This window comes from Oncorhynchus kisutch, linkage group LG14 (genome assembly GCF_002021735.2).
Source record: "Oncorhynchus kisutch isolate 150728-3 linkage group LG14, Okis_V2, whole genome shotgun sequence".
In the NCBI taxonomy this organism is placed as follows: domain Eukaryota; kingdom Metazoa; phylum Chordata; class Actinopteri; order Salmoniformes; family Salmonidae; genus Oncorhynchus; species Oncorhynchus kisutch.
Window position 1 is genome coordinate 28630936 of NC_034187.2, and position 15058 is coordinate 28645993.

Here is a 15058-nt window from a genome sequence, read left to right on the forward strand (position 1 = left end):
GTCCTGATCTCCCCAACAAGACATGTAGGCTATCACATGCTTGCTTTTACACACACACACACACATTAAATGACTATAACATATCTACTGGAAAACCACCTGATTATCCATTTCTAGTATTATATTTATTAGTTTGATTAATTATTTTGTCACAACAACTAACACCCACACGTTTGACTTTTCCACATATTCTGTCCCATTTTACAACCTTTTCAGACATCTACCACATAGTCATGTATTTTCATTGTGTTATAATAAAAGCATCCTGTTCGTGGCCAAGTGACATCATTTCCTGCTTCCCGTCGGATTATAATGCACAGGATAACGGCAAACTTGTCTCACGCATCTGTTATGAAACGTCTTCACGGTTACAAACATGATCAATTGCTATGTATTTCACAAGTATCCGATGCTTGACTATAAAAGGTATTTATTCATCAAAAAAATCTTAGAAGGCCTATAAAGAACAAACACAGTGAATGACTGCTTTACAAAGCTCCACCAATGAGAATGACATCTACATTTAAAAAATACATGCCAGTTTCCTTTCCTTTTGTAATGTTATTGATTAACACTTGGGGGCATTACACCTTACATGGAAGGACATTCAAAATGAGACAGACTGAAATGTACATTTTTACACACTTAACAAAACATTTAAAGTTACTTCCAAAATGTCTTTAAATACTTAACTAGAGACTTTAAGAATTAATGTCATAACAAACAATTTTGTCAAATAATAAATGGCATCTGCAAAGCATGGGAAGTATTCTATATGTTATGATTTTGTGATGATATCAAATATAGTACATTGAATACCATTATCAGACTGTGTTGTCATTGGACCAAAACATAATTGTCCTAGCCAGAGGCCAATGAGGCTGAAGGTAAATCGCCTGCTTAAGAGTCATTCATTGACCATGTATGATACAAATGTATAGGGTGCTAGAGAGGCACCTACGAAGAGAACAGACATTTAGTGGGCTTTACGATGCTTGGATCTTTATGGCAACCCTATAAAGTCCACATGGGGGCACTATAAAGCCCGTCATTTGTGGGGGGAGCAATAAAATTGGCTGTCAGAAGTATATCAATGTAAATGTACCTTTAATCCGTCTGTCTGCACATTTCTAGGCATATGGTGGTGTAGTGAGATACCCGATGGGCTGGACGGTTCTCTTCTCATCTTGAAAAAACGTATACTAAAAACGTGGAAATCAATAAACAGAATGGAAAAATCGAATGATTTATTATTGAAATAGCAATGGGCGGCCTAGTTAAATAAAGGTTAAATCATTAAATGTAATAAAAGTTGCATAACAAAATAAAGACTGAGAAAAACTAATTGACACAATTTAAGGCCAAGTGGAAAGCAATGATGCAGGCACTAAGGATGGGGGTGTGAGCATATGCGGGTCTGGGCAGATGAGATGTAGTCATTGTGTGTGCGTCTGTAAATTGTTGCTCGTATGTGTATACGTTTGTATGTGGAGTAAGAATAAATATGAATAAAAATATGATTTAAAAAAATACAATGCTTGGATCTTATTCTGAAAACTAATGCTTCTATGTATATCCAATTTCGTTAGCTGCTGCTGCTGCTGCAATATCAGACTATATGACTCTAAATGAAATAAAGAGAGATCCATTTTCACACAGGATTAAAAATAGACAGGATTGCTGCTTTCCTTACTTTCCTGACTGTGCAGAGCAACAAGGCAAGAAAGGATATACCAAAGAGTACTTCAAAGTGAGTAAACACTGATTTTTCACATACACTACTATCACCAACAACGTCCATGGAGGAATTGCAAGATCTCAAGCAAAGCATTTTTAAAGGATATACTTATTTCAACTCACAAGTTTGGACATTGGACAGCCAGTGAAACTGTCAATCTACGTCTAACCAGCGAGCATAATGTTCAAACATAAGGTTTCAAAATCCTGTGAATGGGGCAAAAATAACTTGTCATTTCTGATAATGTGGTACACACAATATCTTCTGACATACAATGAATGGATGGAAGAAGGAATGAATGAATTAACTAATCTATTTTTCTGTTTCTTTTATGTGACTCATGATTATTAGACACCATTTTCAGTAAATCAAATACCTTCAAGATTGCATTTACAGTACATTGTACATTACTTCAAGTGGCACCTCGAGTGAAGACTAAATTACACACTTAATAAATCCCCTTTCTTATCAGAACAGTTGATGCTCAAAATCAAAGTTGGCATAGGTTCAGACAGTACAGATCTCTCATATTGTATATTACTTCAAGTGGTGGTTGTGGTTGTCAGAGTCTGTTCAATCGTGAGATACAATGTCGCAACATTGTAACATTAATTCGAAAGTTGGATTCCTATAAATGTTTTGCTCCCGAAAAGGATTCGGATTTGGTAGGGTTGTACTTATAGTACGATCTATTATATGATATCATTGGTCAGAAACGCCTTGTTCTGACGTCCGGACACAACAAATACACGTGTCAGTAAACCAAGATAATGAAGCAGTAGGCTAGTACTTTAACGTTACATTGTCCGACACACCAAAACGTATTGTAGGCCTATGCATCACTTCTTTCACATGTTATCGACACCTAGGGGTAGGCTATAATAGGCTTATTACGAATCAGCAAGACTAGTCAAGACTCCTAAGAAGAAATGTCAAAGGCGATGATAGGCTTTTATAGCGAATAGGTTTGAAAAGTCTCATGCTTCGGGAACGCATCTGCAAAAAATGAGCTGCATCGGTAACATCTTAGAACAGTTATTTATTGACAGAAGAATATAGGCAACACTTTACATCTACATCGTACCTCAACCCTAACGAACCATAATGAAGCTTCTGGCTAGTACCACATCAGAAAAACCCAGCCTGTGGATATTCGGATATGGCTCCTTAGTCTGGAAACCAGACTTCAAATACAAGAGGAGCAAAGTCGGTTATATTGAAGGATATAGTCGACGCTTCTGGCATGGGGACAATTTCCATCGAGGAGACAAAGACGTGGTAAGCCTTTTCCTTCAGAAATGCAATTCATGTATTTGCTGCTGCTGTAGATTAACAAAATATGATCTTATCTCAGATCAAGCTTCAGAAAGTGGGAAGTCCAATGAAAAGTCAAATAAAAAAGTTTGATTTGTAAGTCAAACATTTTGGATATGGAAATGTCAGTGTAGTATAACTGGAAATGAAATGGTTAAAAATGCTGACTGTGCATTTATCCTCATCCTGTCCACAGCCAGGTAGAGTGGTAACTTTGGTGGAAGATCAAGATGTGAGTGGCCTTATTTCAAAACAACCCACAACACACCTACAGCTAACATTTGATTTGATCCTGTCTACCACGAATAAGTCCTGTACTGTATGTTGCAAAATATATTGACACTGGCATAGTCCATCATGTTGATAAACAGAACTTGAAGTTGAAATCCTGTCCCAGTCTAACATCCACCTCTTCTTCTCGCTGCAGGCTTGCACTTGGGGGGTAGCCTACGAGGTCACTGACTCTCAGATGGAGGAGTCTCTGCAGTACCTGAATGTGAGAGAGGCTGTGCTGGGGGGCTACGTCACCAAGATGGTGGAGTTCACTCCCAGAGAGAAGTACCAAGGGTCCCTGCTTGCCCTGGTCTACATTGCCACCTCTGACAACCCCATATACCTCGGGCCTGCCACTCCCACAGAGATAGCTGCTCAGATTACCATCTGCAGAGGCAACACGGGCCACAACATAGAGTACCTCCTCCGCCTGGCTGAGTTCATGAGGCTGTACTGTCCCGAGGTAGAGGACGACCATCTCTTCTCCATAGAGGCAGCCGCCCTGGCTCTGGTCATCTGAACTACCAGGGCCAGGGATACTCACATCTGACCACCGGTACGACACTCAATCCTTACGACACTCGCCACGTTACTTGCTAATGTGAACAACGTGAAGACAATGACAATGTGAATACACTGACAATGTGAAGACAGTGAGAGTCACTCCACCTCATAAAAAGGGTCAACATGTCATGATCACTGTTTTTGTTGTCCATTGTCAGTAAACGCCCATGACATTGACATTTTTTTAAGCTGAAAGGGCAATGAGATTAGAATCAAGGTGCAGTATGCTTCTCTACAAGGTGTGTAAACACTCTGGTGTGTAAACACTCTGTCCAATAAATATATTTCATATATGGTATCAGATGAATAAATAATATTTTCATTGTGTTTATGAAGGTCCTGGATAACATTAGAATATGAAAAAGTCATTATAGAAAATAACAAAATAGCATTTGAATTAGTTTGTGTTACTGTAGGCTATCTGTTGCCTCATGCTCAAGTGTGGCGCTCATGAAACAGTGGTTATTTATGCAATAAGGCCCGAGTGGTTGTGGTATATGGCCAATATACCATACCATGCCTAAGGGCTGTTCTTAAGGCCTGGATACAGTCCTTAGCTGTGTTATATTGGCCATATACCACAAACCACCGAGGTGCCTTATTGCTATTATAAACTGGTTACCAATGTAATTAGAACAGTAAAAATAAATGTTTTGTCAGACCCGTGGTATACGGTCTGATATACCACGGCTGTCAGCCAATCAGCATTCAGGGCTCAAACCACCCAGTTTACAATTTGAAATAGAGTGCATCTCTTAAATTTGAAGTGTTAATTGGCATTGGAAACCTCATAATGTGCTCTTACCTGCATGTGACGCTGTAGGAGGATTTGAGGTTTTGTGGCCTTCTTGTTTATAATTTACTCTGTGTTGAGCTTGTGTGCTAGCTCGTGCTCCTGCTAGCGTTAGCACTACCGTTAGCATTTTGCATTGGAATGCATGACATTTTAAATCAAATCACATTTTATTTGTCACATATACGTGTTTAGTGGATGTTACTGTGGGTGTAGCAAAATGCTTGTGTTTCTAGATCCAACAGTGCAGTAATATCTAACAAGTAATATCTAACAATTCACAATACACACACATGTAAAGTAAAGGAATTAAGAATATATAAATATTTGGACGAGCCATAGCCATTTGGACGTGCCATAGACTAAGATACAGTAGAATAGCATAGAATACAGTATATACATCTGAGATGAGTAATGCAAAACATTATTAAAGTGACTAGAGTTCCATTATTAAAGTGGCCAGTGATTTCAAGTCTATGTATATAGGGCATCTATATACATAGGCTATTTAGCAGCTTGATGGCCTTGAGATAGAAGCTGTTTTTCAGTCTCTCGGTCCCAGCTTTGATGTACCTGTACTGACCTCGCTTTCTAGATGATAGTGGGGTGAACATGCAGTGGCTCGGATGGTTGTTGTCCTTGATGATCTGTTTGGCCTTTCTGTGACATCGGGTGCTGTAGGTGTCCTGGAGGGTAGGTAGTTTGCCCACGGTGATGTGTTGGGCAGACCGCACCATCCTCTGCAGAGCCCTGCGGTTGCGGGCTGTGCAGTTGCCGTACCAGGCAGTGATACATCCCGACAGGATGCTCTCAATTGTGCATCTGTAAAATGTGTGAGGGTTTTAGGTGCCAAGCCAAATTTCTTCAGCCTCCCAAAGTTGAAGAGGCGCTGTTGCGCCTTCTTCACCACACTGTCTGTGTGGGTGGACCATTTCAATTTGTCAGTGATGTGTACGCCGAGGAACTTGAAGCTTTCCACCTTCTCCACTGCGGTCCCATCGATGTGGATAGGGGGGTGCTCCCTCTGCTGTTTCCTGAAGCATGACTGTTAGTGATTAGCCATTTAATACCATTGCTCATTTATGGTGCTAGGCTATTTTCTATTCAACACACAGTACCAGTCAAAAGTTTGGACACACCTACTCATTCTCGGGTTTTTCTGTATTTTTACTATTTTCTAGATTGTCAAATAATAGTGAAGACATCAACACTTTGAAATAACACATATGGAATCATGTAGTAACCTAAAAAGTGTTAAACAAATCAAAATATATTTTATATTTGAGATTCTTGAAAGTAGCCACCCTTTGCCATGATGACAGCTTTGCACACACTGGCATTCTATCAACCAGCTTCATGAGGTAGTCACTTGGAATGCATTTCAATTAACAGGTGATCCTTGTTAAAGGTTCATTTGTGGAAATGTTTTCCTTCATAATGCGTTTGATCCAGTCAGTTGGGTTATGACAAGGTAGGGGTGGTATACAGAAGATAGCCCTATTTGGTAAAATACCAAGTCCATCTTATGGCAAGAACAGCTCATATAAGCTAAGAGAAATGATAGTCCATCATTACTTTAAGACATGAAGATCAGTCAATATGGAACATTTCAAGATCTTTTACACCTGCATTGCTTGCTGTTTGGGGTTTTAGGCTGGGTTTCTGTACAGCACTTTGAGATATCAGCTGATGTACGAAGGGCTATATAAATACATTTGATTTGATTTGACTTTAAAGTTTCTTCGAGTGCAGTCACAAAAACCATCAAGCGCTATGATGAAACTGGCTCTCATGAGGACCACCACAGGAAAGGAAGACCCAGAGTTACCTCTGCTGCAGAGGATAAGTTCATTAGAGTTACCAGCCTCAGAATTTGCAGCCCAAATAAATGCTTCACAGAGTTCAAGTAACAGACACATCTCAACATCAACTGTTCAGAGGAGACTGCATGAATCAGGCCTTCATGGTCAAATTGCTGCAAAGAAAACACTACTAAAGGACATCAATAATAAGAAGAGACTTCCTTGGGCCAAGAAACAAGAGTAATGGACTTTAGACCGGTGGAAATTTGTCCTTTGGTCTGGAGTCCAAATTGGAGATTTTTGTTTCCAACCTCTGTGCCTTTCTGAAACGCGGTGTGGGTGAACGGATGTTTAGTCCATTCACACCGTGAAGCATGGAGGAGGAGGTGTGATGGTGTGGGGGTACTTTTCTGATGACACTGTCAGTGATTTATTTAGAATTCAAGGCACACTTAGTAAACATGGCTTAATAAACACAGCATTCTGCAGCATTACGCCATCCCATCTGGATTGCGCTTCGTGGGACTATCATTTGTTTTTCAACAGGACAATGACCCAAAACACCTTCAGGCTTTGTATGGGCTATTTGACAAAGAATGAGAGTGATGGAGTGCTGCATCAGATTACCTAGCCTTAATCACCCGAACTCAACCCGATTGAGATGGTTTGGGATGAGTTGAACCGCAGAGTGAATGAAACGCAGCCAACAAGTGCTCAGTATATGTGGGAACTCCTTCAAGAATGTTGGAAAATAATTCCAAGATAAGCTGGTTGAGAGAATGCCAAGAATGTGCAAAGATGTCATCAAGGCAAAGGGTGGCTACTTTGAAGAATCTCAAATATAAAATAGATTTTGATTTGTTTAACACTTTTTTGGTTACTACATGATTCCATATGCTATTTCATAGTTTTGACAAATAAAGAAAAACCATTGAATGAATAGGGGTGTCCAAACTTTTGACTGGTACTGTACAGTGCCTTGAACTTTGCGACCTTTTGCCACATTTCAGGCTTAAAACATAAAGATATAAAACTGTATTTTTTTGTGAAGAATCAAGAACAAGTGGGACACAATCATGAAGTGGAACGACATTTATTGGATATTTCAAACTTTTTTAACAAATCAAAAACTGAAAAATTGGGCGTGCAAAATTATTCAGCCCCTTTACATTCAGTGCAGCAAACTCTCTCCAGAAGTTCAGTGAGGATCTCTGAATGATCCAATGTTGACCTAAATGACTAATGATGATAAATACAATCCCACCTGTGTGTAATTAAGTCTCCGTATAAATGCACCTGCACTGTGATAGTCTCAGAGGTCCATTAAAAGCGCAGAGAGCATCATGAAGAACAAGGAACACACCAGGCAGGTCCGAGATACTGTTGTGAAGAAGTTTAAAGCCGGATTTGGATACAAAAAGATTTCCCAAGCTTTAAACATCCCAAGGAGCACTGTGCAAGCGATAATATTGAAATGGAAGGAGTATCAGACCACTGCAAATCTACCAAGACCTGGCTGTCCCTCTAAACTTTCAGCTCATACAAGGAGAAGACTGATCAGAGATGCAGCCAAGAGGCCCATGATCACTCTGGATGAACTGCAGAGATCTACAGCTGAGGTGGGAGACTCTGTCCATAGGACAACAATCAGTCGTATATTGCACAAATCTGGCCTTTATGGAAGAGTGGCAAGAAGAAAGCCATTTCTTAAAGATATCCATGAAAAGTGTTGTTTAAAGTTTGCCACAAGCCACCTGGGAGACACACCAAACATGTGGAAGAAGGTGCTCTGGTCAGATGAAACCAAAATTGAACTTTTTGGCAACAATGCAAAATGTTATGTTTGGCGTAAAAGCAACACAGCTCATCACCCTGAACACACCATCCCCACTGTCAAACATGGTGGTGGCAGCATCATGGTTTGGGCCTGCTTTTCTTCAGCAGGGACAGGGAAGATGGTTAAAATTGATGGGAAGATGGATGGAGCCAAATACAGGACCATTCTGGAAGAAAACCTGATGGAGTCTGCAAAAGACCTGAGACTGGGACGGAGATTTGTCTTCCAACAAGACAATGATCCAAAACATAAAGCAAAATCTACAATGGAATGGTTCAAAAATAAACATATCCAGGTGTTAGAATGGCCAAGTCAAAGTCCAGACCTGAATCCAATCGAGAATCTGTGGAAAGAACTGAAAACTGCTGTTCACAAATGCTCTCGATCCAACCTCACTGAGCTCAAGCTGTTTTGCAAGGAGGAATGGGAAAAAATGTCAGTCTCTCGATGTGCAAAACTGATAGAGACATACCCCAAGCGACTTACAGCTGTAATCGCAGCAAAAGGTGGCGCTACAAAGTATTAACTTAAGGGGGCTGAATAATTTTGCACGCCCAATTTTTCCATTTTTGATTTGTTAAAAAAGTTAATGCCAATAAATGTCGTTCCACTTCATGATTGTGTCCCACTTGTTGTTGATTCTTCACAAAAAAATACAGTTTTATATCTTTATGTTTGAAGCCTGAAATGTGGCAAAACGTCGCAAAGTTCAAGGGGGCCGAATACTTTCGCAAGGCACTGTATATCACTCATGCTCATTGTAATTATATACATGTATACATTTCAACATTACTGTAATGTCTATTTGAGCACATTTGCCTGAATTTCATGTACAGTATACAAGTCTAATAAGCTGTTTAGTCTATTGCCATGTGACTAGGCCTGATACCTCCTGTAGTGTATAGCCCTTTCTGTTATATACTTACCTGTGCTAGCTTATATAGCCATGTCATTCATATAAAAAATGTTTTATCCTCTTTCCTTTCAGGACCACATAGTTAATGTCTGTTCTCACTGGATATGATTCTCAGTTATCTGAACTGTGAGTGGTCAGATGTGTGTGTGTGAATGTGGACATCTTCTTCCATTAAATTCACCTTAACCTGGATATCCACCTCATCCTTGTCCTGACTGGACATTCTGTAGTGATTGCTCCCGGCCTTAATAAGCCAGCACCTAAGATTTCTTATTACATTCATGGTCCTTCGATTCTTTACAACCCTACCCTTATTTTTCAGTTCGCCTATTTTTAGTTTAGGTGACAAAGCGAGCAATGTCCAGTATAGTGTAGAGAATCATTGTACCATCTAAGCTACTGTGAAATATCTTTTCATTAACCAAAAATATTGTATTTTCAGCTGTTTGAAGCTGGTGTCCAAAACCTAAAGTACAAGACCCAAAAACTCAACTTAAGATCGGGAAGCATAGAAATTGCGCACATAGAAAAGATCTACCACTTCTTAGACTTTCTTTAAAGTAATGACATATCTATAAGTCACATTTCTATGTGAATTTGGTTGGGTTGCCCAAAAAGCTACATATTGCAGCTTTAATGTATACTTTGATTACAAAGCAGATAACGTTACTCCTAGGGCTTCTCACTATGAAGACAAGAGGCTGGCTGATTGAAGAAAATATGGATAAAAAACATAATATTTAACCTTTACCTGTTTCTGGTCTGACTTTAAAAACGGGTTTTGTTATAGATGAGTCATGCAAATACTTACCCTGTGTGGAAATAAGATTATTGCATTGCTCAATGTATTGTAGATACTATATCCTTTCTATTTCTATATGAAGTCTATTTGCCTTTGTTGTTGAAGGAGCAGGGATTTTTAATGCTTTTGCTTTTTTAATCAACTGAACTAAATAGCATTTAACTTGAATTCTTACCAAGACACCCTGGTTCTTTCCAATTCAGTATGAGTATGTGATTGTGTCTCACATGTTTCATTCTAATGGTAAAGGCTGCTTATTCAAAATCTATTCCAACTATGTAGATCATGTGCTGTTAAAGGATAGTGGGTTGGGTTAGAAATAATCCCTTTTTCTCTCCTGATTTTCAATATATAAAGACACCCCAATGCCTAAAGGTTTATGAATTCCTCAAGAGTATGTTTCCTGGTCATGTGCCAAAACTCATAAACTTTTTTACCCTAGCACACTTTTATATAACTTGGCCATATGCAGATATACACGTAGTTGTCAATGGTCTAGACCAGGGCTCTCCAACCCTGTTCCTGGAGAGCTACCGCCCTGTAGGTTTTCGCTCCAACTGTGATGCAGTGCACCTGATTCTAATAATTAGCTAATTGATAAGGTGAATCAGGTTAGTTACAATTGGGGTTGGATTGAAAACCTACATGAGCGGGGCACTCCAGGGACAGGCTTGGAGAGCCCTGGTCTAAACCATTCTGTAGGAAAGGAGAGAAATGTGAGCTATTCTTTATTTATATTATTCCAGGAAATAGTCAGCTCACAGGTCCATTAGAGTGCCTTTGGACTTTATTCAATCAAACCCACAATGCACAACAAAGTCAAACTGCATGGAGGAAAAGCACGTTTTCACAAAAAAAATCTATATTAGTTTCATCCACTGAACATGTTCTGTCAGTCACATATTGTTGTCATTTTTGGTACAGAAACCATGTATTTCCTTATGTGAATGCACATCCTGACAATCCTGCAGTGCAGGTTTAATGGAGTTGCAGCTAAGATCACTCTGTCTTGTGACCTGAACCATTAACTTCAACAGCATACTGAAGGTTATGTAATAGGTTAAATGTAGGTGTCGTACTGTAGGTCCATTAATCAGCCGTTAAATGGATGCCCAGAGTACCGGGGTTGGCAGGAATACTAAGATCTACATGGCACACTAACCAGTCTTGTACAGTATGTAAACACGGTCTGAAAGCGACGAAAAACAACGACAAGGCATCCCTGCCACTTGTTTTGGTGAACAGCTGAGAGATGGGGCTACGGAAATGTAACCCTTCTCAAATTCAGACAGCACTCCAGATGCAAGGACTGAGAGTGATGTCCACATGCCACATGAAGATATTGTTTGTTAAAAGTCTTGTTGAACAACAGAGTAATATAATAGGGTAAGTGCATGAGGGATTTATGTTACAGTATATTCTTCAAGAATCAGTGTTTATATCAAGAATTGTAAAGACCACTGTACAGATTCCCAGATCACAGACTGTAGCTTTAACTTTTGGAGCACAGCATTACAGTTACCAAAACAGACCTGCCCTTTTTCATATGCTCTAGCATTGTGAGGTGTCAGTGGCTACCAGGGTGCTATACAAATACACACCATGCCGGCAGTGTTAGTCAGTACATTCTGTTCCTGGGAGAGCCACTACACTCACTCGAGAAGTGCTGTCTGTGTGTTGAAAGTGAGACACAGGGGGTAGATGGGTTCCCTTTCCCTGCATGTTCAGTTTGATCATGTTGTGAGAACACGTGCACACCCAACAGAGAGAGGTCTCGGCAGTACATATACATTTTGGGCTGAGCGCCTTCAGTGGCACTCTGGTCCAGATTCCAAGAAAGCCCTTTCTAACTGGGTGAAAGGTTAGAGATGTAAAAAATGTGCTCTCTTCTAGGAAAGGCAAAGGCAGTTAAGATAGTATAAATGGAATTATAAACTGGGAATTATAAACTGGGTGGTTCGAGCGCTGAATGCTGATTGGCTTACTGCTGTGATATATCAGACCGTATACCACGGGTATGACAAAACATACATTTTTACTGCTCTAATTACATTGGTAACCAGTTTATAATAGCAATAAGGCACCTCTGTGGTACATGGCCAATATACCACGGCTAAGGACTGTATCCAGGCACTCCACATTGTGTTGTACATAAGAACAGCCCGTAGCCGTGTTATATTGGCCATACACCACACCCCCTTGGACCTTATTGCTTAAGTATAGGCCTGTATGAAGAATTGGACGAATGGAAACTCAGTCAGCAGCAGCGTCTGATTAGAACCTTATGTGACTGGACCTATCTGCGTACCAATAGGCCTACACACTTCAAAACAGAGGCCAACAGCGTATTCATATCAGAGTATGAAATCCTCTGCACTATTTTCAATCATAAGGCATATCTATCAGATGACTCAGGAAACAACAAAGCATGACATGAAAACCATTTGGGCTCCATTTACTAAGTGCAAAATGCAGTTGAGTTGACTCATAAATCCCCACCATAGTTCTAAACTGTTTTGAAAATATCCTCTGTAGTCAAAACACTTCAATTGGCTTTGGAAATAAAATAACCAGTTTGAAACCCTGGATGTATGTGATACTTCCATGTTGCTATTGTAAAATATAATGTGTCCTCAATAACCTACTTGTATACTCAATAACCTACTCATGTTTTACTAATATGCAGTGGTGAAAAGAGTACCCTATTGTCATACTCGAGTAAAAGTATAGATACTTTAATAATAGAAAGTTACTCAAGTAAAAGTGAATGTTACCCAGCAAAATACTACTTATGTAGGCCTCCTGAGTGGCGCAGTGGTCTAAGGCATTGCATCACAGTGCTAGCTATGCCACTAGAGATTCTGGGTTTGAGTCCAGGCTCTGTTGTAGCCTTCCACGACCGGGTGACCCATGGGGTGATGCACAATTGGCCCAGCGCTGTCCGGGGTAGTAGAGGGTTTGGCTGGCAGCGATGTCCTTGTCCCATCGTGCACTAGAAACTAGTGCATAAGCCAGGCACAGTGCACGCTGACACAGTAGCCAAGTGTACAGTGTTTCCTCCGACACATTTGTGTGGCTGGGTTAAGTGGGCATTGTGTCAAGAAGCAGTGCGGCTTGGTTGGGTTGTGTTTTGGAGGACGCACGGCTCTTGACCTTCGCCTCTCCCGAGTCCGTACGGGACTGGCAGCAATGAGACAAGACTGTAACTACTAATTGGATACCACAAAATAGGGGTAAGAAAAAAATCTAATAAATTATTAAAATACATCCTGAGTAAAAGTCTAAAAGTATTTAGTTCTAAATATACTTAAGTATCAAAAGTAAAAGTATAAATCATTTCAAATTCCTTATATTAAGCAAAGCAGATGCACCATTTTCTTGTTTTTAAAATGTATGGATTATTATTATTATTTTTTTTTTTACCTTTATTTTACTAGGCAAGTCAGTTAAGAACAAATTCTTATTTTCAATGACAGCCTAGGAACAGTGGGTTAACTGCCTGTTCAAGGGCAGAACGACAGATTTTGTACCTTATCAGCTCAGGGATTTGAACTTGCAACCTTTCGGTTACTAGTCCAATGCTCTAACCACTAGGCTACACTGCCGCCCCTGTTGTAAAGTACTGAAGTACAAATACTTCCAAGTATTACTTAAGTAGTTTTTTGGGGGTATCTGTATTTTACTTTACTATTTTACTTTTACTTCACTACATTGCGAATGAAAGTAATGTATGGATAGCCAGAGGCCCACTCCAATATTCAGACATAATTTACAAACAATGCATGTGTGTGTTTAGTGAGTCTGCCAGATCAGAAGCAGTAGGGATGACCACATATTATCTTGATAAGTGCATGAATTTGACCATTTTCCTGTCCTGCTAAGCATTCAAATTGTAACAAGTATTTTTGTGTGTAAAGGTAAATGTAAGGACTAAAAAGTACATTACTTTCATTCGCAATGTAGTGAAGTAAAAGTAAAAATTGTCAAAAATATAAATAGTAAAGTAAAATACAGATACCCCCAAAAAACTACTTAAGTAATACTTCGAAGTATTTGTACTTCAGTACTTTACAACATTGCTAAATGTACCTACTAAAGGCAATATAAACGCACTACACTAAAACATGACGTTTTTTTTCTAGTATTTAGTACCTTTATGCATCTGTTCTAGTCAAAACAGGACACTAAAAGGGCTAGTACAACAGGAATAGAGTACAACATGAATGTGTACATTCTCATGGACAGTAAACAGAGAGCGATTGCTCTGTTAGATCACTGATGAATCTTTACATGATGACCAGTTGGTTTTCCAGAATTGATTGAGCTGTCAAGCTAACAGCTCTTAGAAGACCTGATAATAAGGGATTACCAATCGATAGAGCTCTTACAAAACCTCCATGAGGGTTACTTGGAGGGGTAAAGGAGTGAAAACATGACCCAGGGGTCACTCAATTAGAGCATAGGGATCAGGCACAGGCCATGTCAACATCCCTGACCATCTCCATTACATAACCACATGGCCCTAGCTCACTGTAAGTGGTCATTTAAGACAAAGTGAAAACCTAATCAAATAAAATAAAAAAATAATTGTTTAATGAGGGGCGGACATTTCTAGTTCTGAAATCCCTTTTTTTGTCTAGCTTGATGTTCAATTGTTTCCCCTCTCACACCCAATGACTCCTGTTTTCCATTTTAGGGTCATCTGACGTAGACAAATATGTCACACGTGCTCTGACCTGTGTGTGCATTGATTACAAAGAGTGTGCATTAAAAATGCTGAGGAGGAACAAAGAGCGAGGTCACACATACTGACGATAAAAACAGTCTGTTGGGTTCATTGTCTCTCAACAAGCAGGATAGGAGGCACGCTGCCAATCATCCCCTCTGCCACCACCTGCATGCAAATGTGTACTCTGGCTGAACCCTGACCCTTGACCTTCTGTGGTCAGCAGGATATTGAAGGTCACCCTGAGAGTGCTTTAAAGAGAAAGTGATTAGGGCACTAATAGAGTCTGGGCA

General features: G+C 39.8%; 1 protein-coding gene across 1 annotated transcript; it reads left to right on the top strand.

The window, feature by feature from the left end:
• The first annotated feature begins 2530 nt into the window (after positions 1 to 2530).
• LOC109903176 (glutathione-specific gamma-glutamylcyclotransferase 1) lies at positions 2531 to 4215 on the top strand. Its single transcript, XM_020499821.2, has 3 exons — positions 2531 to 3016; positions 3249 to 3284; positions 3480 to 4215. The coding sequence occupies exons 1-3, from the start codon at positions 2843 to 2845 to the stop codon at positions 3843 to 3845; spliced, it is 576 nt and encodes a 191-aa protein (XP_020355410.1). The 5' UTR covers positions 2531 to 2842; the 3' UTR covers positions 3846 to 4215.
• The last annotated feature ends 10843 nt before the right edge of the window (positions 4216 to 15058 follow it).